Source organism: Amblyomma maculatum, chromosome 10 (assembly GCF_055883805.1).
Source record: "Amblyomma maculatum isolate TAMU_Amacu chromosome 10, ASM5588380v1, whole genome shotgun sequence".
Taxonomy (NCBI): Eukaryota; Metazoa; Arthropoda; class Arachnida; order Ixodida; family Ixodidae; genus Amblyomma; species Amblyomma maculatum.
Window position 1 is genome coordinate 23977520 of NC_139353.1, and position 25684 is coordinate 24003203.

Below are 25684 nucleotides of genomic sequence, written 5' to 3' on the forward strand. Positions count from 1 at the left end.
CTGACAAAAATGTAACAACAATCGTCTACTTAAGAGTTAAAAGCCCGCTGCAATGACGATTTCTCGCAGCTCCATTATGCTGTGCATGTCCACTTTTGGAAATATTACAGCAGAATTCGTCCACTCCTCGAAAGGTGTGACACGGTAGCTTTGGTGCCTCCAATCCGAAGTGTCATTTGAATGTTGACACCATCATCTTTTGGACCATGTCCGAGTTACAGGCGGCGTTGCACATCAGAGGAAGATAAAAAGTTTGAATCAAGAGAAATTGAGAAAAACTGCGGTACAAATAAGGTGAACTATAAATGCATTAAAAATATGCCCAGTCACAAAATTTTTAAAATTTCTTTGAATTAACCAGAAGTGCAAAATATTTGGTTTGTAGTATGCAGTCCATAAAACTGCACTGCTAAGATTGGAGCTAATATCTTTCATCAAGTCTTCTTCTCCACTTTCACACCAATTAATGAAGAATGAGATATTCCACAAGACTCTCAGCATGCAGGTGTTTTTGGAATAAAATACAAAATCAAAAATGGATTAAACAACACCAAGTGACGGAATACACAGGAGACAACTGTTGCTGCAATACATTTTATTTGTAAAAAAAAGGAACAAAAAAAGATACGTTTACAGCAGCATCACGGCATTTGTTCACGCACGTGCAAATAGTGCTGCTACGTATGCTTCACACACATTCTACAAACTCTGGATAAATTATTTCACAATAGTGTACATAAGTCCTATATCAAGCACTCTTTCCTCGTGAAAACATTGCAGCAGTCATATATTCTACTCAAGCTGTAAATTTGATACTTTCAGCCACGCCCTGAACGCTCCTGCAAACTCGACAAAAACAAAATAGAAAGAAAAAGAGACGCATCTGTAAATTTGTTCATCACAAAACAATGGGAAGCAACAAACATAAAACAACTTTCAGCATATAGGAAGTCGTTGGTTTTAATATGAAGCAAACATTTCACTTAGGTTTAAAAAACAGCAACAGGGAAATTTGAAAGGATTCATAAAAGGTAAAGACAAAGAAACCATTGCCATTAGTCAAGAGTGAATATTTAAAATGTGTAAAAAAAGTAGAGTGCACTGCGTTTCTCCACAACTCCTGGTGAGCCGTACTGATCACGCATGAATTACACCTCATGAAATGGTCTTATTGCTCAAAGCCAAGCGTAGCAGTTAGTGTATCTTCCCCCACAACTCCCAGCGGACAACTCTGAGAGAAAAGTCTATAGAGGAAAGAGATAGAGATAGAGTGATGGAATAGATTCCACAAGGACTACTGTAGTGTTGTGCATCATGGCTAGTGGCTACTCGGTATCTGTACTTGTAAATATTTGCAGTGGCACCCCTCCCACACAGTGTGGTACAGGGGTGCTGAAAGCCCAACGTGTTTCTTTAGATTGTCTCTAAACGGTAGAGGCTAATGGAAACACAAATAGCAGTCACAGTGCGAGGTTAAAGGAAAAAAGCATGGCTAACAGGAAGAAATGAGGAAAGGAAAACTGAAGGTAGATGAAAGTTGGTTCACCATCCTACACAAACTAGCACTCCAACCACAATCCAACCATATTTTTCAGAGGCAGACAAGTAGAATGACTCATCTAAAACATTGCAATTTTAAACTTGTGTCCACCTGTTTTGCCAAACCCTGTCAGAGGAAAACTTCACTTCTTACGACGGTAATCCTGGAGTGAAAACGAGATGGGACAGTAAGAACTTGAGAACACTTCGTCAAAGCTGCCAAAAATGGTAAAGCTTTCCTTCTCACATGGAAGATAGAGACAAGTAGCATATAAAACAGTAACACCCCACATGCTAGTCACCGCACCTGTGCCAGGATGGCAGAGGAGCCCAGCGCAAACAGTGGCAATGTATCTGGTCCATTGGGACCAGTCACCATTAAGGAACCACCGGCACTTAAGCAGTGTACAAACGTATAAGCGCGGCGATCAGAGTATGCTTTGCAGGACAGTAGAGTAGAAAAGCAGCATTTAAAGTAAAGCAGCAAGAAACACACCTGCAATGAGTCTGATGAGAAAATGCTGCGAGCTGAACAAGGTTCGAGAGCATTTCAATCTTGTGGGGAGACGAAACAGATTGTCGTGACATTGGCCTGGCATGGACGGGAGTACTCTCCCTTTTTCAGGAGCTAGGGAGAAGGCAGCTGAAAACTAAAAGGCCAGAACATATATGCGGCCTTTCTGTCCCTTGGATGACATATTCTTCGTAGGGCTCCTTTAGAATGATTACACGAGAAAACATAAGACATCTTTACATTATATACCACTTGTGAACAGCCAATCTACGATTGAATGAAACACCCACATTGCAGTGAAAGCGCACCGGTGTAAGGAAAATTCGTCCTCTCCCATTTTGGAGCACGTGTTAAGCTGCTGGTGCATACTGCACTTCCATTCAGCTTTCCAAATTGTCTGCCAATTCCATAAGGTGGTAACACATTTTCGCAAAGTAACCAGAATTCATTGCTGCCTACCTGGAACAAAACAAAGCTCAATAGGAAGCTTAGTTTGGCTTCGTGGGTGACACTTAAAACTTTTCTCAGCGTAGGTGCCTATATACTACTAACCATGTTATTGCATTCCTCACTACCTTTCATGCTTTCATGATATGATCGCAGCACACGTGTATTATTCAGTCCAACCTATTGATTGTGACAGCCACTGTTGAGGAGAAGATCCAGCCCAGCGACTGACGACTCCTCTCAATTAATCACACCGCCTCTCGGAGCAAAGCTACATTTGCTCCTTTGAGTAGCTAAGCTAAAATGAGCTAAGACATTATCATGCTATGGTTCGGCATTGTGGGGACAGGTATAATAGTGAAGTTGTACTGCAAAATCAACAATGCAAACTGCACCCAGAGTACTGCTGACAGCTGATTACTCGGGACATCGGGACATATGAAAAAAGAAAAGGGTGTGTTTGTATGCCCAGACATTAGATGACAAAATGACAAAAGGTTGCCTGGGGTGTTTAAGGCACCATTTTGAGAGGAGATACTTGAACATGTATGACACTCATCTTGGAGCCATGAAAATGGCAGAGATCTAGAAATGCTTGTCTCGCATCCAACAAACATAAAACACAACATTTTATGTCAGCTCTTAAATTCATGAAAATGTCTCTGCGAAATGCAACATTTTCGTCGTGCCTCTGGTTTAATGATGAAGCTACTTGTGTTCAGCTTCAAGCTGTTACAGGTGTACAATGGTGGGAACTGCATTTGCAGATTGTATAGGTGTTAGGCGGTCATTTGTATGTGAGCCATGTAAATACCCTTTCTTTTATTCTGCCTATCAAGCACGATTTGTCACCTTTCTTCGATGCATTCAGAGGCCGTTCCAGTTCTCGGAGCACGGTACATGAAGCACCTTGAGTTGCACTAGACCCATAGCTTTTCAAGCTTTAAAGGTACGAAAGACCAAGCGTGTATTGCTTGCAGATGCAGTAATGTGCTATCTTGTACACCCACCGCCAAGCTTAATGAAGTGATTGGAGGCAGACTCCTCTAAGCCTGCGCTACAAAGTCATACTCTATCTAACCTTGCTTAAGACGAGTGCCTTACTACTGTGTATGTTAAGTAGATGACTCGGTAGCGATACACACAATCACACCTAAACGGAATGGGTGTGGCGCGGTTACAACAATGCAATTCATTCACTCGCCAGGGGCAGAGAAAAAGCAGGAATGACATCAACTTTGCCTCCTTAGAGAACCACACCTGGCACGTTCAAACTCTAACGTGCCCAAGCAATCGCAGGACGAGAATGCAAAAACAAAAACATATGCTGCAAGTAATAGTTCTTCCCAAACGACACATTCAGTAAGCAACACATATGACAACAAGCAAGTGGAGCAAATGCTAAGCTCAGGTTGGCACAAAACAAACAACTATGACTACGCAAGCAATGGCCTACAGTACCTAGGCTTGCACCCACACGCATATACCAACATAAAGCTAACGGCACAACATGATTATGGCAAGAACAAAACACAAATCGTAAAGGTTCAGTACAACAAAAACTTCAGTCTAAGTTTCGCTCTTCAAGGTAAGAGCGCTTCAAATAAAAACAATGCGTGTCACGTACGTACCAGTGAACTAGAGTCTCAAGTGGGATATCAATTACCAAATAGCAATAACAATTAATGTTTATATAGTGGTGCCAAATCACGGAATAAAGCACTGCTCACCTTTCAAACTGTGCCAATAAAACATAAAACAGGGTTTGTCATAAGCAATTGTTTCTGCTTTGAGAATGGAAAGGAACAAAGACCACTACTACTCTTATAGCACCCTTTACAGTGAAGACTTTTTTGATTACTGCTCAAAGCAAGCTGCAGTAGTATGAGCGGTTGCCAGAACAAAATATTTCTGAGGCAAAATTCCCAATTTAAAGCGGTCTTATTCCTCGCCACACGTTGCAGTGGCTTCCTCGAGGCATTCGTTGTTCTTAGCAGTAAGAGGGGTACCCTCTGAGAGCATTTCAAGCGTGAGCAAATCTAGAGATCATGTTTGCAGCAGAATCGGCTAAGCTTCCATGCCGCGCTAACCTGAGCAGCACAAAAGTAAATATGTTGCACTTAAACACAGGAGGGCATCCGCAGCTACGCATGCACTGGAAAAAACAAGTATACAGTACGGTGCTAACAGCAGGAGCATTTATCTAGCGCAACGCGTCTTGAGTACGGCTGCTGCCAGAAGAAAGATCCTGCTAGAAGAAGAAAACTAAGTAAAGATGTGGGCACAAACGTCTATGAAGGAAAACTTGCAAGAGGCCGACTTGACACTCCAAACCATTCTGTTTCCATTAAGAGTGCACGTCATGCTATGACACAAGTCGAATTATGGCAGCTACCTTCACGGAGGCAACGTCAACACAGTCTTGAGTTCTGAGCAGACGAGTGGCTGTATTCTTGCACGAGAAAAATCTGTGCAGTGCCAGCAAAAGATGAGTATGGCAAACCCACAACAGGGAATATGTGAACCCTCTGAAGAAGAACAGGATTCAAATGCAGACTCCAGCCTATGTGTAACGTTAAGGCCGAACTAAGTCTACTCCGAAAAGTTCAGCTCACCGGCACGAAAAGCGTCCAGGACACAAAAGAAGTAAATGCAACAGAGAACACATGGAGCCAAATATAAGAAAACAAGCTCTTTCATGCCATTTTCTTGCTTTCACGCCACAAGTGCAAGATGCAACAAAATGCATCCTACCTAGCGGAATGCCATTGAAGTGCCAAGAATCAACGAAATACGTCCAACGCCACGGTTCTTTGTTTTCAAAAGATGCAAAAATAAGCGAACTTCTAAATTCTGTTCACGAAACCTATTCCCACACTTCCTGTGCTGGCATAGGGAATGTTTGTTGCCAGCAAGAGAAACTTCTTCAGGGGTGGTTCTCAACTGGTGCAGTTCCATGGTGTGAAGGAACAAACAGCAATGTTGCAAAAATGTTGGCTAGCATTTTCTACAGCCTAGCAACTCCTGCTACAAAACACACACACAAAACAAGAAAGAAATGTTTCAAGCAGCTGCTCAGCGATGGAAGGCTGACGTGGACTAGAAGCCCCCACTGTTCCTACGACCAATGGTGATGAATGTACAAAGTACAACTCAGTGACTTTGATGACACAGCCAAAACAGAAATAAAAAAGGTGGATGGGAAGAAAGTCAGGAGGAGAGAGAGAGAAATAAAGGAGCCAGATGACAATGCCTGCCACTCTTTTCACTTACATCACTAAAGTGACCAGTCCCACACGCGCGCGTGCAACTGTGAAACACACACACATCCTCGGTGCTAAGAGGGGACGGTTTCATTCTCAGCTTCGGCCAGAGCCGACAACGCGGTCAATGCGACGGTACCGCTTGCGCAGGTTTGACACGGGGTCGCGGAACAGCACAGGGTCCAGCCTGAGCGAGGAGCGCACCAGTGGCATGTGTCCCCAGTAGGTGGCGAAGGCGTTGATGCAGGCCTGGCGCTGCACGAAGTGGTCTGGGTCGTTCCACGGTGAAGGGTAGCCCTGACCGGTGTCCCGGTACTGCTTGCGCTGGGTCACCTTGATCGGTGGCAGCCGGGTCACTTCACTCACGAGAAAGTTCATGAGGATGTCCTCACAGTTGTGGGCAGTGTCTACTGTTTGCCGCAGACTCTCAGGAAGCCACGATGTGTACATCTCGTGGTAGTACCTGCACCAAGGCGGCAACGATTGTGAGACATATTGACAGTGGTGAGATACTGCTGCTAGCCGTGTTCACAAACATGTTGAAGAATGGACAGGAAGAATGTGCCGCACATACCGGCTTGCAGCTGTTTACAGAACAGAAGGCTCGGATACACGGTCTTCTGTTCTGCAAAAAGCTTACTTATTCCTGATTCTGGCCTTCTGTTTCACAAACCACCATGAGTAAGCATCTGCACTGTGTCCATCTTTTCCCGTGCTCTTTTTACGCTCTTCACCGAGCTTACCAGAATGCACCGCCTTACCATCAAGAGCATGCTGCTTTACATCACTCTAAAAAAACTAAAATACTTCTCTATCAATGCAGCCATTACCTCCCAGTAAAAAAAAAATTCAATGGGTCCAATTGGGAATTTCCCAACTGAAATGAATTAGTCAAAAACCAATTGTGTTTTCGCCACCCATTGTGCCTGACCATTTGATATGAATTGGTGCTCCCAATTGGAAATAATTTGTCACCCACGAAGACCAAATGGTTCACCAATTGAACTCAAATGGCATACCCATTGAGCCCAAATGGTTTAAACTCACATAGCTGAAAAAAACAAAACAATAGAGATGCAATTTCAATGTTTTCTGTCCAGAAGTTATAGGGGAGCAGACTTTTATACAAGTGGAATAAAATTACAATTTTTTACAGAAATCAATATGAGAGACAAGCAAGCATTACACACACAGAACTAACACAGATTCAATGCACATATCCACAGGTTGCAGACTTATATACTCCATTCTTTGAACAGTGCTGCTGGGACCGGTGACACATCTTTGTTGTTCAGTTAACTTATTTGATTATGCCTGCACTTACAGTGAACACGATATAATCAATTAATAAGATTAAGCGGCATATACTTTTTATAAAAACTTAAAATTTTTTACTGCTGTCTCTTTATAGAGGTATGTACATCTGTGCGCATCTATCAAGGATATTACTAACTTGACTTTCCCAATTGGGAATGTTTGCTTAGGACCAATTAGAACCAATGGGAAGCCCAATTCGTTTCAAGTGGGCATCCCAATTGGGATCGAAAGAATCCCAATTGGGATTGAAGTAACCCATTGGGCTTCCCATTAGCCCAATGGGTAATCCAAAATGGGATGCCCCGTTGGTTTCTTCAGTCCCAATTGGGACACCCAATTGGTTTCTTCATTCCCAATTGGGAGTCACGAAACCAACTGGCGTCCAATTGGGAGTGAAGAAACCAGTTTGGTTGGACAGTACCCATTGGACAAACCATTTGGGATTGGCAGAACCAATTCAATCTGACTGGTCTTCCCAATTGGACCCATTAATTTTTTTTTGACTGGGCTAGCGAAAATATATTTTGTTGTCTTTAGTTTTTAATTGGGTCCCTGGGAGATCAGCACTCATACCACTTCTTCGCATTGCTCAGAACTTCTTACTAGCATATCAAATGGCTCCCGACATATGTTTGGATAGCAAGCGTACCAAGTCAGCTTAGGTAAGTGCACTGAAAGCTAGTCAAAAACAAATGCATTTTCGGAGTCTCCACAGTTCTTCTTCGTGTGAAAGAGCAGTGCATAGTATCTCAATGCCCACCAACACCAAGATAAGATGTTTAGGTTTGTCTTTGGCTCTTGCTAAGAAACAAGTTACGAGAGGGTAATGACCTTCCTTCTGTACTCCACAAAACATATCATCACAACATGCTCGTGTAGGTTTGTCTCTGACTCTTGCTAAGAAACAAGTTACAAGGGGTAATGACCTTTCCTCATTCTGTACTCCAAAAAACAGATCGTCATGACATGCATGGCACAGCACCTGTGATAGAAAGCAGCGCCCGTAAGCACCATGGAGTACTCATTGGTCCACTTGGAACTGTAGCCCCAGGCAGCCTTCGCATCGTCCCAGTAGTGCGAGCGTGCTGGGTAGCCCACAATGCGCTCTGGGAATGACTGCCACACCCGGAACCCAAAGTCCATCTGCACAGTTTTGCAAAGCCACAGATGTTTGCCAACAAGCCATTCACAGTTGCATTTTAAAATTATTTTATCCATAAAGGCCTAACCAGTTTACTAGGTTCTGTTATTTCAGAATAATGTAATCCCAGCTAGCACACAAAGCGACATAACAATGAAGCATAGGGGGTGACAATGACCACAGAAAAAAATGTTCTAGGTTGCATCTAATCTAGCAAGTTCGCCCTAATTGAAAACTGCCGTTTACCATCCGTAAAAGGAAGTACTACATGACGAAAAAAGTTACAGCAACGATTAAGTCACGTTAAGAGTGGAATGTGATAGAATTACAAGCAATATTGCTACTTTAGGCTTCTTTCTTTGCAGCTGACATGGTCATTCTAATTTTTATCATCTTTTTTAAACCACTTATAGGAGGTTGTGGATCTGACCTATGGCCACCAATATCAGCACCTGTGAAACTGGTCATGTTACGAGGTTTCACGATGTTGCACAACTTAGCGACCAACCGGCACTTTGCCATGTCACAGTGCTTTCACATGTCTTGACCGGTTTATGTGGAGCTAAATGTCAGCTCATATTTTTTTTCTGTTGGATGCGACTTAGACAGAAAGTTCGGAGAAGTCCGCCCTTATAATCGATGTCAGATTCTTCTTAAAGCTCAGTTTCAGGTTCGGTATCAGCCTTACTTTCCAAGAGAATGAGAACTAAAAGTGTTTCTCTTATTTCATGCTCAACAGCCTCACGCATAGCAATTGGAAATAGACAAGTATCTCACCTCTTCCGCAGTGAGTGCAACGTCCTCGTCGAGTGCAAGCACAGCGTCGGTGGTAATGAGGGGGTGAGGTGCGAAGCGGGCGCTGATGCCCTTCTGGGGTGGAACTACTACAAACACTGGAGCCCTGCCACTGGTCAGGGACAATCCTGTGCCCTGGAGGAGCTTGGCCACCACAGGGGCCGGTGATTCACCTCCCCACACGACCAGCACCTGCAAGGAGGTGACAGTGTAAGATCATAATGCTGCCACGATGAAGATCCTCAGTGTGACAGGCTTCCATGTGCAAATACAGCATCCACACATATAAATCTTGCAAAAAAAAGCACTCAATGACATTTTTTCATGTGTGTGCCAATTTGCCATGACAGGAGGGATTCGGCAGTCATTCTACAGTGCGTGACTTGTGAACGGAACACGAATGCACTCTGTACAAGCCACAAAATTCCTACCCTGTGATATAATAAAAGCTGCGGTTTCTTTACATTGTACCTTGTGAACTATTTGTGACCTTCCTAAAACTATTGCTTCTGAAGCCGAAGAACTGCAAAATTGGTCCTGAACAACCTTGCTCCTCCCACTTCCTAAGTGTGTTCCACTTTCAGGAGATACGCAATCCATTTTTATTTCCCTAAATTTAGGCTCAAAATAAAGAGTGGAAGTATAAAAAAAAAATTTTGCTTTGAAAGTACACCTTTCCACACTCTCAGTGAACTTAGATGGTAAGGTGATGACAGCAATATGTCACTTCGTACCTGCAATGAAACAGTCCCAATAAGCCATCACTGCAAGGTTTCCTCTCCAGCCAACACGTTCAAGACAAAGTTTCATTCCTTGTCCCCTACAAAAGCCTATTGTACTTCAACCATCTACAGGTTTATGCGTGCACTGCCCACAGGCCACAGCAAGGTACTACACAGCTTATATGAACAGACAGCTTTCGAAGTGCTGAGATTTATTGATGTGCATTTAGGGGTTGGACATTTCACCTCAGAAGAAGGCAGCATATGTAATAATAATAGCTGGGATACAGGAAAAGAAAGACGCAGTATCTGTCACATTTTTAAGGCGAAAGCCTTTATAGGCTCAGGCTGTCGTGGACAAAATGTGTCTTGCTTTTGCGGCAGCTCTAATTGGCCGAGGCGGGATGACATCATAGAGGTCTCAACCAATCACAGAGCACCACCACAGTATGCGTGCCTTATATGGCCATATGTTAATCAATGACCGATCACTGTTTAATGGCTAATTAATTATTATTAATTGGTGGTCATTTAAGTAATATGCGAACTAATTATCAATTCATTAATCAACTGCTTGATGACTAATTAACTCATTAATTAATGATTAATTAGTTACTGATTAGTGTCAGTTGCGTCGCAGAATACGGCACTCTTTACTTTAGTCGCTAAAGTCTCCCCTAATTTTGTAATCAGTTTTGGCCTTGGTCGAGCACGCCCGGGCAGCGGCCGACGCCACTGGGGTCCCGTACTAGGGACCCCACCTAGTATTTGTAATGGCCGGATATTCAAAGATCCGACTCATGCATACCTTCACCCCTTTTTAAACATTAAACGTTTTTCACCACCATCACCTCAATCAAAACGTAGCCGCCGGCGGTCGGGATCGAATCCGAAGACAGAACTGCACAATGTAAATTAAGGAAAGGCGCAGTATCTGTTATACATTGCTGTATAAATAATAATTGGTTCACGGGAAAGGAAACGTGCAGTATCTGTCACACTTGTTCTGTGGACACCTGAACGATGCCATAGGGGGGAAGGCGGGAGATTAGTTATATGACGTGTAATGGAGAAGTCTACAGAAAGCAGAATGAGGTCTCGTAGTAGAGGTCTACGACATCGAGCCACCACAGTGGCACAGTGGTTAAGACGCCCGACTACCCCAACGAAGTACCCGGGTTCGACCTCGACAGCTGTGTTTCGATGCAGGAGAAACGGAGAAACGTACGTGTGCTGCGCGATGTCGGCGCATGTTAAGGATCGCCAGGTGGTCGCAATTGTTTTGTAGCCTCCACTACCGCACAGTGGTTAAGACGCCCGACTACCCCGAAGTACTAGGGTTCGACCTCGACCATCGGCAGCTGTGTTTCGATGTAGGAGAAACGGAGAAACGTCCGTGTGCTGCGCGATGTCGACGCATGTTAAGGATCCCCAGGTGGTCGCAATTATTCTGTAGCCTCCACTAACGTACAATGGTTAAGACGCCCGACTACCTTACCGAAGTACCCGGGTTCGACCTCGACCGTCGGCAGCTGTGTTTCGATGCAGGAGAAACGGAGAAACGTCCGTGTGCTGCGCGATATCGACGCATGTTAAGGATCCCCAGGTGGTCGCAATTATTCTGTAGCCTCCACTAATGTACAATGGTTAAGACGCCCGACTACCTTACCGAAGTACCCGGGTTCGACCTCGACCGCCGGCAGCTGTGTTTCGATGCAGGAGAAACGGAGAAACGTCCGTGTGCTGCGCGATGCCGATGCATGTTAAAGATCCCCAGGTAGTCGCAATTATTCTGTAGCCTCCACTACGGCACCTCTTCCTCTCCCGCCTTCCTCCCTTCCCTTACGGCCCGGTTCAGGTGTCCACACAAAAGTGTGACAAAAAGTGTGACAAATACTGCGTCTTTCCATTATTATTATTATTATTATTATTATTATTATTATTATTATTATTATTATTATTATTATTATTGCACTGACATCGCACAACGCACGTACGCCTTTCCGTTTCACCTCCATCAAAATTGGCTAAGGAAAGGCGCAGTATCTGCCTCGCATTTTGTCCCCGGACACCTAAACTGCGCCGTGAGGAAGGAAGGAGTGAAAGTTGAAAGAGGAAGCGGTGCTGCAGTGGAAGACTGCGGAGTATAATTTCGATCGCCTGGGAATTTTTAACGTTTTAACGAGCCCCGCCAGGGTGGTGCAGTGGTACTCCGGCACGTACAGTCGACTATTATGCCGGAGTACCCGGGTTCGAACCCGACCGCGGCGGCTGCGTCTTGACGGAGGCGAAACGAGGACGCTTCCCAGTGCTGTGCGATGTCAGTGCACGTTAAAGCTCTCCAGGTGGTCGAAATTACTCCGTAGCCCTCTACTACGGCTCCTCTTTCTCTCTGTCCGCTTTCACTCCCACCTTCCTCCCACCCTTACGGCGCGGTTCAGGTGTCCACAGAAACAAGTGTGACAGATACTGCGCCTTTTAACGCGGTAGCGTTAAGGAGCTCGTGTCGCAGAAAAGCCGGTGTCGTCGGCGTCCAGTGAGCGATAAATCCCGGCATGCACTTCGTAAATAAACATGCACTTCATAAATAAAAAGCAAGTTCCAAGATGGGCTGGGTGGGGATGAAGGAGAGGTAAAAGAAGTGCCGTAGTGGAGGGCTCCGAAATAAATACAACTGCTTGGATGCCTTTAACGTGCGTAACCTTTTGTATGTATACTGCCCGTAAAAGTTTTCCGCCACCACCCCTACTGACATCGCAGTGCACACGGACGCGTTTGCGCTTCGCCTCCCTCGAAACACGGCCGCCGCGGTCGGGTTCGAACCTAGGTACTCCGAATCAGTAGCGTACCCCGGCATGGCGGCCGGTTCTAACAGGGGTGTGCGCTTGGAAGAAGCTCTTCTAACGCCGCTGGGCTCTTTCGGGGGAAAAATAATCAGCCTGGAAAGTAGCTCGAGTTACCGTGTTTCACGGGGTTTAAAACTGAAAACGAGTCGTGTCCTGCACACGTGAAAACTAATGTTGAATTCCAATGGCAGATCGCGAGCGCTCGGCCGGAGCACCAACGGAGCGCCTCGCTCGCGCTGAGATCCCTTCTTCCATATTTGCCATTGGAACGCGTTTGCTGCCGCGGGTATTGCGGGAGCACTTTGTGCAAGAAAAGCTCTTGAGGCGGCGCTAGACGCGACCGGATTATCATCATCATCATCAACCGGATTATCCCAGAATCCCATACTTGAAAGGCGAAAGCCTGAGGTCTCACCTTGTCTAGCGTTCCTGCCATCTCCAATCTTACACTTGAACGCCCCGCCGGTACGTACCGCCGGGGTGGTGCAGTGGTAAGACGCCTGACTACTGTGCCGGAGTACCCGGGTTCGAAACCGACCGCGGCGGCTGCGTTTCGATGGAGGCGAAACGAAGTGGCGTCCATGTGCTGTGCGATGTCAGCGCACGTTAAAGATCCCCAGGTGGCCGAAATTACTCCGTAGCCCTCCACTACGGCTCCTCTTTCTCTCTATCCACTTTCACTCCCCCCTTCATCCCTTCCCTTACGGCGCGGTTCAGGTGTCCACAGAGCAAGTGTGACAGATACTGCGCCTTTCCCTTCCTGTGAACCAATTAACAACGCGCGCCAAGGAACGCCACGCGACAGAAGCGGTGGCGTACCATCCAAACGCGCACTATACTGCGTCTTTCCGCCTAGAAGAGGAGCCCACCGCGGGGACGGGAACGTCAACCCACCCCGCGCCTACGACCTCTTCTTTAAATAAAGTTTACCTCCTCCTCCTCCTCCTCCTCCAGAATTAACCCCGCACGGAGAGACGCAGCGTCCATGTCGTCCATCACTTTGCGAAGCACCGCGACGATGTGAAGCGGAGCTGCCGCAGCCGGTCGCGACGAGAAATGGAAGCGGGCACAACGTCACGCTGGCTTCCGGACAAACCTGCCGATTTCGGCTGAACAAATATCATCGCTCCACGGAGCGATCCGGGATCGACGCGAGATCCCGATCTGCCATTGGAACAGACAACTCGCGCTCCCGTTCTGCCATTGGAATAGAATTGCTCTGGACAGAGCAGAAAAACCTGCTCCGGATCTGCCATTGGAATTCAACATAAGAAAAAGCCTTTAAGTTTCAAGTGTGAAGCGCTCTAACCAGCGTGTCTGTAAGACGTAAGGGTTCACTGTCACTGATGTAGTTCCCTTCTCTGAGAATCACTCCAGTCCTGGGAGAGTAAGGATTCCGGCTGTCTGAATATCCGATGGCGGAACTGATCTCTGACCCACCAGCGCAACTATTTGGTCCATGACTCCTTTCCCAAGCATTTCGCCAAGAAGAGCCGAGCACCAGGTGGGGATCGGTGGGTACCCAGCGGTACCAGGGATCGAACCTGGTACCTGAGCTAACGCGGCGGGTACAAATGTAATAATTGGTTTATAAGAAAGGAAAGAAAGTATCTGTCACACTTCTCCGTGGATACCTAACCTCGCCGTAAGGGAAGAAAGGAAGGTGGGAGTGAAAGCGGAAAGAGGTGCCGCAGTGGAGACAGAGTAATTTCGGCCATCTGGGAATTGCGGCTTCGTCTCACGACTGGATAATTAAAGTTCAACACTCACTTTTGTTACGTCCCAACCTCTTTCAGCATGCATAGCTTTTGATATCATCAATGTAAATCATTGCTCTACGACTCTACGAGCTGCTATTTCTTAAAAAAAAAAAAAATCATTTATTTATGAAAAGAAAAGTGCGACAACATGGTGAGGAGAAATGAAAAGAAAAACAAACGTCACTTAAATGCCTCTGCATGGAAATATTTCACCGAAAAAGGACCCCCCCCCCCCCCAGAAAATTCGACCCTATGAAAGATAACATTCGACGAAGGAAACTGAATTACATCCTGAAATAAACACCGAAAAAGGCCGCCGAAATTTTAAGGACTTGGCACCAAGAACTCCAACCTCCTAATAAATACATTGCTCAGAAAAAGGGAAAAAAAAAAAAAAAAAGGCGAGCGCGATCTGTAAGGCGTCTGCCGACCCTTCCTGAATTTCGACCGCCACGACCGAGGCCACTATACGTCCGCAGAGTCTCCGCTTTTGTCGGCCCTTTTCTTCCGTCTATTAATCCCTTTACGACAAATCCATATTCTATATAGGGATTCTCGGAGGATTTGTGAGGTTTCCACGAAGCTCGAAAATGAAGAAAAAATAAGTACTCGACAGAAGCCAACTTCTCAGAAGTGAACACGACTGTACGAATCACTTGCAGTAACGATTCAACTTGAGGCATCTTAGTTCAAAACCCAGGCTTCTGCACTTCCCTCCCTCCTTCCCTTTTCTCTCTCTCTCTCTCTCTCTCTCTCAACTGCAGGTGAAAGAAAAGGAAAGCGTGATCGGTTGTCGGTTGGAAAAGGGATGGGGGAGGAGGAGTCTAGAGCGAAAAAGAAGTACTTTTATGCTCCACGTCACGAAGCTGGCAGCCGAAGGAAAAAAAACAAAACAAAACAAATATCACTGAAGGGCTTTGGTAGGCACTTACTCCCACGGTAACGTTTCGCGGTGCAGAGAGAGAAGTGCGTTCGCGAGCAGAGTACATCCACTCGCTCAGAAGAAGAGAGAGAGAGAGAGATGAAGGATGGAAGAGGCAGGAGCCACTCGGCAAACATCGATGAGAAGAGCGCTCGCTCGAGTCCGTCGTGTATTGGAGCGAGTGTGACCCGAGAGCAGCAGCATGGCGCGATACACTCTCTCGCACAAAGACTGCGCTGGCACCACAGTCGTCGTCGTCCTCTTGCCAACAGCAGGGCGGAGAGAGAGAGCGGATACCGGAAATTAAGACAGACGAGGAAACGATTTCCGAGGCGCAACGTCGGGCTCGGCGAGAAAAAAAGACGGGCACCCCCCCCCCCCCCCCCCCCCCCCTTCCCCCCCGCGGGGCGCCGAAGACGGCCACGCGGCGCTACCGTCCCTCGAGCGTTATTTCGCGGTTTTGTTTCTTTCAGCTCGGCGCCTCACTCTGTCTCAATACCGTGCAGCGTTGTGAGAATGCCACTGTCGGCACAATCCAATACGAGAAGACGGCGGCATAATACGTGGCGCACGAAGTAACCGATAGCGAGCGTAAGGTGGCGGTACCGTTTCATTAGAGGGTTTAAATCACCACGGTTTCGATGCGGCGAGGGCGTGCTAGCGTAAAGGTCCGAAGTTAAGCTACAGCATGGACCACAGAGTTCCTTACTTATTATCTTGGGCCTCGACTACATCGACACTACTATTCGGCTGATGGTTAAAAAAAAGAAAAAGAGGCATGACTCCCATTCAAAACGGCCGCAGAAAATCTGCTTCTGGAAGTCCATCATACAGCATAGGAGCTGATACAATCTCCCCTCATCTCCCAAATCTTCCGAAGGCCGCCTCCCGGACCGGACGTCATCATACTCGAGAGGGACATCCCACAAGAGTGGAGAGGATGCATCGTAATGAAGCCCCCTCCGAAAGACATGCACCATATCAATCAGCGAGAAATACGCCCAGCAAAAGTCATACACATTCACAGTTCGCGGGTAGCGGAGATACACAAAAAACAAATACCTTATGGGCTCGCAATAATCCATAATGACATTACTGAATCAGAATCAGAGTGGTGGCAGCTACTAATTCCCAGGCTAACTGTATTACAAAAAATCCCAGACAACTCACGGAAATTAATTTGCGGAATGATCATTCCCCTACGCTACAGGGATTCTCTAAACACACGACACAGCGTCGCCTAAGCACCATGTCATATGGGTCCCAGGATACCAGGGTGTAACGAGCAAAAGGGTCCATGTAAACATGGAGCCGACAGCAGGGATCGAGTTGAGGAGTTCCGGTGAGTGGACTCAACCCTCCCGGGTTTACATGAACCCGGCCCGACGAGCGTAGAGTTACTGTATATGCTACCAAAGGTAGATGCTACCCTTGGTAGCATATACAGTAACTCTAGACGAGCGGAAAATACGGCGACGCCTCGCGTCGAGGCGAAGAACTAGCAGACGGCACCCGATTTCGTTTTTCCCCCGCACATGTCTAGCGTTTTCCGTACTGTTCTCATCTCAACGTGGTTCGACTCACCATGACCGCGTTTACATGCTTCCTGCAGCGGGGCCGAGTCGAGTCAACCCACTCCCTGCGCCGTAGTTGACTCGACTCGACCCCTCGACTCGAACCCTCGACTTCTCGACCCGAGCCGATAGTGTTTACATGAACCCTGTAATCGGTTTTCGACCCGAAAATCAACTTATCCCGCTCCTGTCGGGTGCATGTAAACGCCATTAATGCAAGCTTTGCGGGAAGGGGCCTGCAAGGCAAGCCCAACTATGGATGTCAATCCACAGCCAAAACGAGAGAGGTGGGAAGCAATGCTGTCCAGATCGGACAACAAAAGCTCATCGCTAGGGAAGTCATGCGACGAGAGAGAGAGAGACAGAGAGAGTTGGTTGATGAAAGGAAAGGCGGAGAGGTCGGCCGGTGGTAAAAGGACCCTGGCCTGCTACTCCGCACTGGGGGAAGGTGTAAAGGGGCAATAAAGGAGAGATGAGCGAATGGAAGGTGGCGATGTAATGGTACAATGAAGTTCCTTGTGGTGATCCAAGTTATCGAAAGCTCGCTAACTCACGCACAGTTGGCGGCGCTTCCATACACATAGGCGCAAACGAGTCGATTAACTTTTATACCTACTGCCCACCTAGAGGGGGAGCAAAGCTCCACTATGAAACTACTTTTATAACATTATATGCACTTTACGGGTTGATGATGATGACGATGATCCGTTTTTCCCCCGCACATCTCTATCGTTTTCCGTACTGCTCTGTTTACACATAGTGGCGCCATCTAGGAGCGGACACTAAAAGCTGTCCGACACTGTAGCCTTATTTTCGGAAAAGCAAGTCGTTTCTGTTTTTGTTTACCTCTTAATCATCTATACGGCTGTTATGTCGAAGAATTTTAGCTACTGCATCTTTTCAACTGATTTGGCTGCCGGGAGATTGTGCGTTTAGAAATATTCTCGAAGTCTGCAACTTGGATACAGTTCAGCAATGACAGCGGGCTTCGCCACAATGCGTAAACACCCGAAGTTTGACCAACTGAGACCGTTGTTTCTTGATACATGGGTGCTATGTTAAGATCCGCAACTGGTAATATTAAGGAGATCTGCCTCAGCCACGATGGACACTCTAACATTATGAGGTGCACCGCTACCTGGTGCAGAACCGTCGACTTTTTCTAGCGCCCAGAGTGGCATGAGATCAGCTGCTCTGAGCTACGACTGACTTCTGAACTGTCACGCTTCATTTGAACCCGGTTCAGAATAATTCCATGCATCAACGGCTACCGTGGTCGTTGATGGTGCACTCACCATCATGAACTATCCCACCAAAAAATTCGTTGGAGGCGCTTGAGTCTCTGAAGTGCGATAAGGCGAAAGCCTTTCTGCAAATATTTGCACTAATTTGCGGCTTTTTGATTCATGTACTTTTTTTTTTACTTTTTTCTTCGATTTTTGTCTTGGTTCTTTTTCTGCCTCGTCAATTCCCACTTTATTGCACAATTTCGGCGCCCGTGGCTGTTTTGATGTCTCCACACTACATGGACGCCCTTGGATATTCTGAAGTTTAATTATTCCACACCAACAAAATTTTGCACACAGACACATTTTTTTTTTCACCTTCTACGTCATATAAACCTCTCGTTTACACATCAATTAATTCATTTCTTAACAATGACTATGTGACACCATCCGCGGAAGCATAGATCCTGTCCCCACTCATTAGCCTATAAAAGCTTTCGAATATCCGTATGCTGCTCCTGTCAACGAAAACATGGCCACTTACTTGCAGTAAAACAGGTTTTGCGATTCTTATTCATGTTTTTTTTCGCAAAATCCATAGTGGCGGAAACGAAATAGTATACGACAAGCCTATTTTCCGAAAAGGCAATAAAAGACTTGTTCAGTCAGTTTTACCTTTGTAGTAAGCGACCGTTGGTTACCTCCCCTTCGCATTACGTAAGCCCTGCCAGTATCCATTCCTTGTTTTCGACCAAGATGTCATTAACTCGAACGCGTCTGCCCATCCGGACCGACTCTACTCGCATCCTTTCTCTCTAACTCTGCAGTTGCAATTTTCCTCTCCATACGGCTAACCGCGATGTCCTCAATTTAACTTTCAACTTTTTCTGTTCGCCTTCACGTTCTTCTTCGCACGGAGGGTTGAGCCCACCTTATTCTGGGCGTCTTTGCAGGCACCATCTGCCGCAGGTGACACCGTTCGCCGCAGGTGACACCGTTCGAACACTTCTTCCGAATCCACCGGCACAGGTGAACCACGCGTGAAGGCCGTGCATTGCGGGAGTTCTTCCTATACAGCTGCTATATAGTTTCCCACCGAGCTAGCTGCACAGTTTTTCAGCGAGGCCTTCGCACGAAAGGAGATGACTGAGGGCGATAGCCTCTCGATTCTCGGGGGTCCCGTCTCGAGTGACCGCGGCATCCGAACCGAAAGAACGCCGTGCCGCAGCGAGCATTGTGTGCGCGCTTCCTTTCTTTCGTATACATTTTCGGCAAACTCGAGCCAGGAAAAAGAGTGCCCCGGGACCGGCACTCTGACGACGAAAGCAATCGGCAATGACATTTTTTCTCTCTCGTCCCTCGCTGCAAAAGGAATAAAAGTCCACCGTTGGGCCCTTTCGAGGTATGCGCGGAGGACATGTGCCGAATTGCGATTCGGGACGATCGGTCTTCTTTATTTCCCCCCCCCCCCCCCCCCCCCCCCCGCATTGTCTCGATGGGATGCGACACTGTAACGCTGATGAGCTGCGATGGGAATCTGGACCCTCCCGGCTCTGCGCTACCTTCTCCGTCTTCATCGGAGGCGAGGAAGCTTGAGGGAAGGCGGCGTGGTACGGAGGGGGCCATTCGTAGTGTTTGGCGACCAAAAAAAGAACCTTTTCAAAGAATACAGACTCCGTGGAACCACTTCTTTTGTCTTCTATTGTGAACGCCGTGAAAGCCTACAGTCTCTCCCCAGTACCCTTGAGACGACTTTGCGGTATGTAACTAGCAGCCGTCCACGCCCAAAGTCGGCGGTCAAAGGAAGGACAGTGGTATGAAGGAGAGAGCCGAGAGAATGGCCGAGGAAGTGGGCGAACATAGAACTGGGAACGATATCGGTTGGCGTGAGTGCGTGTTACTTGAAAGCTCGCGGCAGGCTGCGAGCGCTTCCCTTAAGGGAGTGCGTGTAACCACACTGGTAAATAAAGACAACTGCCTCATATGCAGGGCGCACAAGAACATTTAAGAGCTTACAGCTGGTTCTAGGCCGTAAGCAATGGCGGTGATGATATTTTGTGTGTGTGTGTGTGTGTGTGTGTGTGTGTGTGTGTGTGTGTGTGTGTGTGTGTGTGTGTGTGTGTGTGTGTGTGTGTGTGTGTGTGTGTGTGTGTGTGTGTGTGTGTGTGTGTGTGTGTGTGTGTGTGTGTGTGTGTGTGTGTGTGTGTGTGTGTGTGTGTGTGTGTGTGTGTGTGTGTGTGTGTGTGTGTGTGTGTGTGTGTGTGTGTGTGTGTGTGTGTGTGTGTGTGTGTGTGTGTGTGTGTGTGTGTGTGTGTGTGTGTGTGTGTGTGTGTGTGTGTGTGTGTGTGTGTGTGTGTGTGTGTGTGTGTGTGTGTGTGTGTGTGTGTGTGTGTGTGTGTGTGTGTGTGTGTGTGTGTGTGTGTGTGTGTGTGTGTGTGTGTGTGTGTGTGTGTGTGTGTGTGTGTGTGTGTGTGTGTGTGTGTGTGTGTGTGTGTGTGTGTGTGTGTGTGTGTGTGTGTGTGTGTGTGTGTGTGTGTGTGTGTGTGTGTGTGTGTGTGTGTGTGTGTGTGTGTGTGTGTGTGTGTGTGTGTGTGTGTGTGTGTGTGTGTGTGTGTGTGTGTGTGTGTGTGTGTGTGTGTGTGTGTGTGAGGCGTTTTAAACTTTCGGCGGCGGGTATATACGCATATCGAGCAGGATATCCTCGCGTGGAACGAGGGCACAGCGCGCTTTAAATTCTACACCTGACGAAATATTCGACGCGACAAAGGTGCGCTTGCTACACAATGCACTAAGACGAAGCAGCATGGAGAAGACGGATGATTACGGTAGAACTGTGTATAGAGCCGGCCGCACTGCAAGTCGCGTTCGGGGCATAGTCGAAGCCCTTAGAGGGGACTGCTGATATTTAGGACTATCCAATGTCTTTACAGGCACTTTATCCGCTCAGGATTAACATCACTACTGCTTGGCAACGCAGATGACGACAGCATAACTAGAATAATAAACGTGCAGGAAAGCGACACCACTCGAGCAAGGGTTTATCCCAAAATAAGGAGGGGGGAGCTGATGGGAAGAGAAGAGGTGGTCAATTTTTGTAGCTATCAGTACAAAAACAATATTGCACAAATTAAAGAAGTGCATTAAGAAACATTAGCTGTGGTTTAGCTCTGGTTAACCCCAGTTGAATTGCGAAAGCAACGGTGGAGGCTTCTTTTGCCTGCTACATTATTCCCGTCACGCCAATCAGCAGTGTAAGGTGCTACATTATTGGGGACACTCATCCTTTAAGGGTATGACGCGAGAGCGCAAGCTACCAGCCCACATATAAAGTTACGCTTCAACCAAGCCGTATGGACGTGCCTGCGTGTCGTAGGGGTAACGAGAATGCAAACGGTTCAGGCAGGCTGACTCTGATATCACCCTCCCATATGGAAGGAGCGACCCGAGTTGGCAGCTCCTGCCCGTGGCATAGGGCTAACGTGAATTAAAATGTAATGACCGGCTGATTTTTTTTTTTTTTTTTTTAATGAGGAGACCGTAGCTACGCCTCTTCACGGCGGTGTACACGGCTCCTAGGAGGCCTGGCGCGACAGAGTTAATGACGCCCGTCCGCAGGCTCCCTTTGCCGATATTCGTTCGCGTATACGATCGCTGTCGCTCACTTAATAACCGACCCCTTAATTTTTACACCGCTTTTATTATCACACGTGCCCACTAGCATGCAGTCACAGGCTAGCACGTTAAGTACAAGACTAACTGGCATATACATGAAGCTCTATTTCGGCCAAGAAGCCCGAGTCGGAAGCTCCTGCTAACTGTCGCGTTCCAATGATAAGGAACATATTGGATAGAAAAACAGCGCAAAAGACAAACACCAGAGCAAAATAATAAAAAAAAACACAAGACGAGCGCTGCCTTACAACTGAAAGTTAATTCAAAGAGGGAACAATATATGGAAAAGGTGACCACCCTATCAAGAAGTGGACAGGTAAAAACACGTGTTTCTAGGTAGGATGCAGGCACACAATCTCGCTTTCATGCAGAAAAATGAATGGCTTACTAACACACAACCTAGTTTTTTTCTTCATGTGGTAGGCCTCCATTATCTCACGTGTTAAGCGGGCCGGGTGCTTATAGAGGATATCAGAGTAGTGCAGTGAAGGATAACAAGATTTGCAGTCACGGACGTGGTCAACGAGATTAGTAGATTTGTTAGCGTTTAAGTTATTTGCATGCTCTTTCAAACGTGTATTAATGCACCGCCCGGTCTGCCCAATGTACACTTGTCCTCTAAGCACCCGGCCCGCTTAACAAAAGAGATAATGGAGGCCTACCACGAAGAAAAAAAGTAGATTGTGCGTTAGTAAGCCATCCATTCTTCTGCATGAAAGCGAGATTGCGTGCCTTCATCCTACGTAGCAACACGTGTTTTTGCTTGTCCAGTTCTTGATAGGGTGGTCACTTTTTCCATATATTGTGTTCCCTCTTTGAATAAACTTTCAGTTGTGAGATTGATTGATTGATTGGTTGACAGGAAGGGAAAGGCGCAGTATCTGTCACACTTGTAGCTGTGGACACCTGAACCACGCCGTAAGGGAAGGGAGGAAGGTGGGAGAGAAAGTGGATAGAGAGAAAGAGGAGCCGTAGTGGAGGGCTACGGAGTGATTTCGACCACCTGGGGATCTTTAACGTGCGCTGACATCGCACAGCACACGGACGCCTCGTGAGACAGCACTCGTCTTGAGTTTCTTTGCTCTGGTGTTTTTCTTTTGCGCTGTTTTTCCATCCAATATGTTCCACCAACTCGCCCGTTTGGCTATAGTGTTGATAAGGAATATAAGAATTAGGAGACAATGTGGAGCGAAGGGAAGGTCACCGACCTTGGCGAGGCAGGTGGAGCGGAGGAGGCTCTTGAGCAGCCTCTGAAGCGGCTGTGGGCTGGGCATGGAGGAGTAGATGACCGCCGTGTACCGGCCTTCTTCCTCCCGCTGCCGATGCTGCAGAAGGAGCCCGGCGGCACGAGGAGGAATCTCGTCCCTCCCACGACGGTGTCGGTGGAAGGGCAGCGGCCTCAGGGTGTCCGCGAAACGACGCAGCGTCAGCAGGGCACCCGGGTGACTGTTCCACACGACGCCGTGGTGGGACTCCCAGCTGCGAACACGCTCGCGTACAATCTGTACAGATGGGGAAAAAAGTGGGAAAAGAGGGAGATATATAACGATGCGTGGTTAAATATGAGACAAATTAGGGAACAACCGGAACTCGTAACACAGGTGTAAAGGCGTCCCATTACCGACATATTAAACAGAACTTGCATAAGTAAGTCTCGCGAAATATACATGGTCGGCCATTCATTCAGTTTTCGAAGTGGCGCGTCTGCCTTGACAAGAAAAGTGACGACGTCACCGCAACTACAGACCACGGAACCACTTGCACATCGGAATGTCCCTTCCATAGTGCGAGCCAAAGGGACTGGACTCTGGGACCCCTATGAATGGAAAAGGAGGACGTCCGCAAGCGTTTGTAGTTTGTTTTATTGGGACTGTACATGCGAGTGACAGACGGGTCTTTGAGCGCCAAGAGCAACACTGTGGGCCACGAGACACGGCCTATCTTTAGCGAAGGGATCCGAAATTAATATCGACCATCCCGGGTCGCGTACAATGTGCACCAGTGTAGTGGCTCGTGGGTACTACGTGCTGCTACACTTTCCGAGTACGTGCTCAGCGAAGGACAGCGTGGCTAACCGCGTTTACGTAAAACACGAGCCGCGCATATTGAGAAACTAACTGCAACGTACTCTCTATGCATCTGCCTTCCGGTTTCCAAAGCAGGGCGGGCCACGAAATTTCGATGGAAGGCGTTGCCCCACAGCGCCAGCACTCTTATATATATATATATAAAAAAAAGTAGGCTAGAACCATCTCAGTTGCCAAACATGACTGACGTGTCTATCTCTACAGGCGCCCTTCGCATCAGTAGCCTCTGCGCGACCTTCGCTCCAGCGAGCGTCACGCTGCAATGAACGCGAAAGGCAAAGTGAAATCAGACGCCGCTATTCGCGGCGCACGGAACGCGCAGGAAAAAAAAAAAAAAGAAAAAAAAATCTTGCTCGATTTTATTTCCTTCATTCATTTTCATTTAGCTTTTTTCTTTGAAACAAGCGAAGAGCTTCGCTGCAAGCCAGTCGGGCTTCTACGACATGCCGAGCCCCTCCCACGCCGAGCATTTCCCGCTCCCACGATGCAGCGCTCGTGCATCACTGCACGCGCGCACCAGCCACACTTGATGCATCTCGTTAATAACGTGCAGCACTGTCGACGGTGCACACATAGTCGGAGAACCGTCACGATGCAACTGCGTGCACCGAGTTTGAGGCAACCACTCGAGCAGTCTTGCTGAGCGGGAGTCGAACTCCCAAAGAGGAACACTACGACAGCTGCTGCTGGGACACAATTGAAGAGTGCCTTGAAGCACGCTGCAGCTAAAGCAAGGAGGGCACTCTTAAACGAGGAAGACGGAATCGGGCGCTGCTTCATAGCTTTCGAAGCTGCTATCGCACTTCAGGGCGGGGACGCGAGTGATCGGTGCTTTGGCCACCGCATACGCCGCGGGATGTAACGATTGACGAAGCCACATGTTTAATAATAATAATAATAATAATAATAATAATAATAATAATAATAATAATAATAATAATAATAATAATAATAATAATAATAATAATAATAATAATCGCTTCTCGATGGAGGCGAAAAGCAAGGTGCACGTGTGCTGTGCGATGTCAGTGCACGTTAAAGAACCCCAGGTGGTCGAAATTTCCGGAGTCCTCCACTACGGCGTCTGTCATAGCCTGAGTCGCTTTGGGACGTTAAAACACCACAAAACCAAGACCAATAATAATTGGTTCAGAGGAAGGGAAAGGCGCAGTATTTGTCACATTTGTCTTTGTGGACACCTGAACCGCGCCGTAGGGGAAGGGAGGAAGGTGGGAGAGAAAGTGGAAAGAGAGAAAGAGGATCCGTAGTGGAGGGCTACGGAGTAATTTCGACCACCTGGGGATCTTTAACGTGCGCTGACATCGCACAGCTCACGGACGCCTCTTCGTTTCGCCTCCATCGAAACGCAGCCGCCGCGGTCAGGTTCGAATCCAGGTACTCCGGCATAGTAGTCGGGCGTCTTACCACTGCACCACCCCGGCGGGGCCCACATGTTTGCCCCGAATCGTTTTATAATGTGCGCGAGATGCTCTAGCGGCGGCAAACTGAAAAAGCGCGGAAAATTAGCGTCGTTAAACAATTGATTAAACAAGAAAATGTGTAAACAACTGAAGACTAGCCGCGGCAACTGACAGGGCGACAACCGAGGATCAGTGTATTAGTCACTGGAATTTTCTGGAGGCTCTCCGTTCGTTCTTCAACCACCCTAAACGTCTTACGCCAGCCGCACTGTCGTTGAAGCGGATGCCGCTGGCGTCACCAAATCGCGAACTACGCAGGCCATGAAGGCACTTCGCCTCCAAGACAGCAGTCGGTGTCTATAACACGCGCCCGTCAACTCGATAAACGCGACAGCCCGCAGCTATTGCGAAAAGCAAGAGCGCAACTATATGGCAGCC

General features: G+C 47.4%; 1 protein-coding gene across 1 annotated transcript in view; it reads right to left on the minus strand.

Moving 5' to 3' along the window:
- Window positions 1-580: 580 nt before the first annotated feature.
- Window positions 581-25684, minus strand: part of ttv (exostosin glycosyltransferase 1 ttv) — a 149705-nt gene continuing 124601 nt past the window's right edge. Inside the window, exons 4-7 of the mRNA XM_084582242.1 lie at window positions 22947-23240; window positions 8999-9208; window positions 8063-8223; window positions 581-6226 (exon numbers count right to left, since the gene is read on the minus strand). Coding sequence (XP_084438368.1) covers window positions 5860-6226; window positions 8063-8223; window positions 8999-9208; window positions 22947-23240 — 1032 coding nt within the window. The 3' untranslated portion in view covers window positions 581-5859. The remainder of the gene's footprint in view (window positions 6227-8062; window positions 8224-8998; window positions 9209-22946; window positions 23241-25684) is intronic.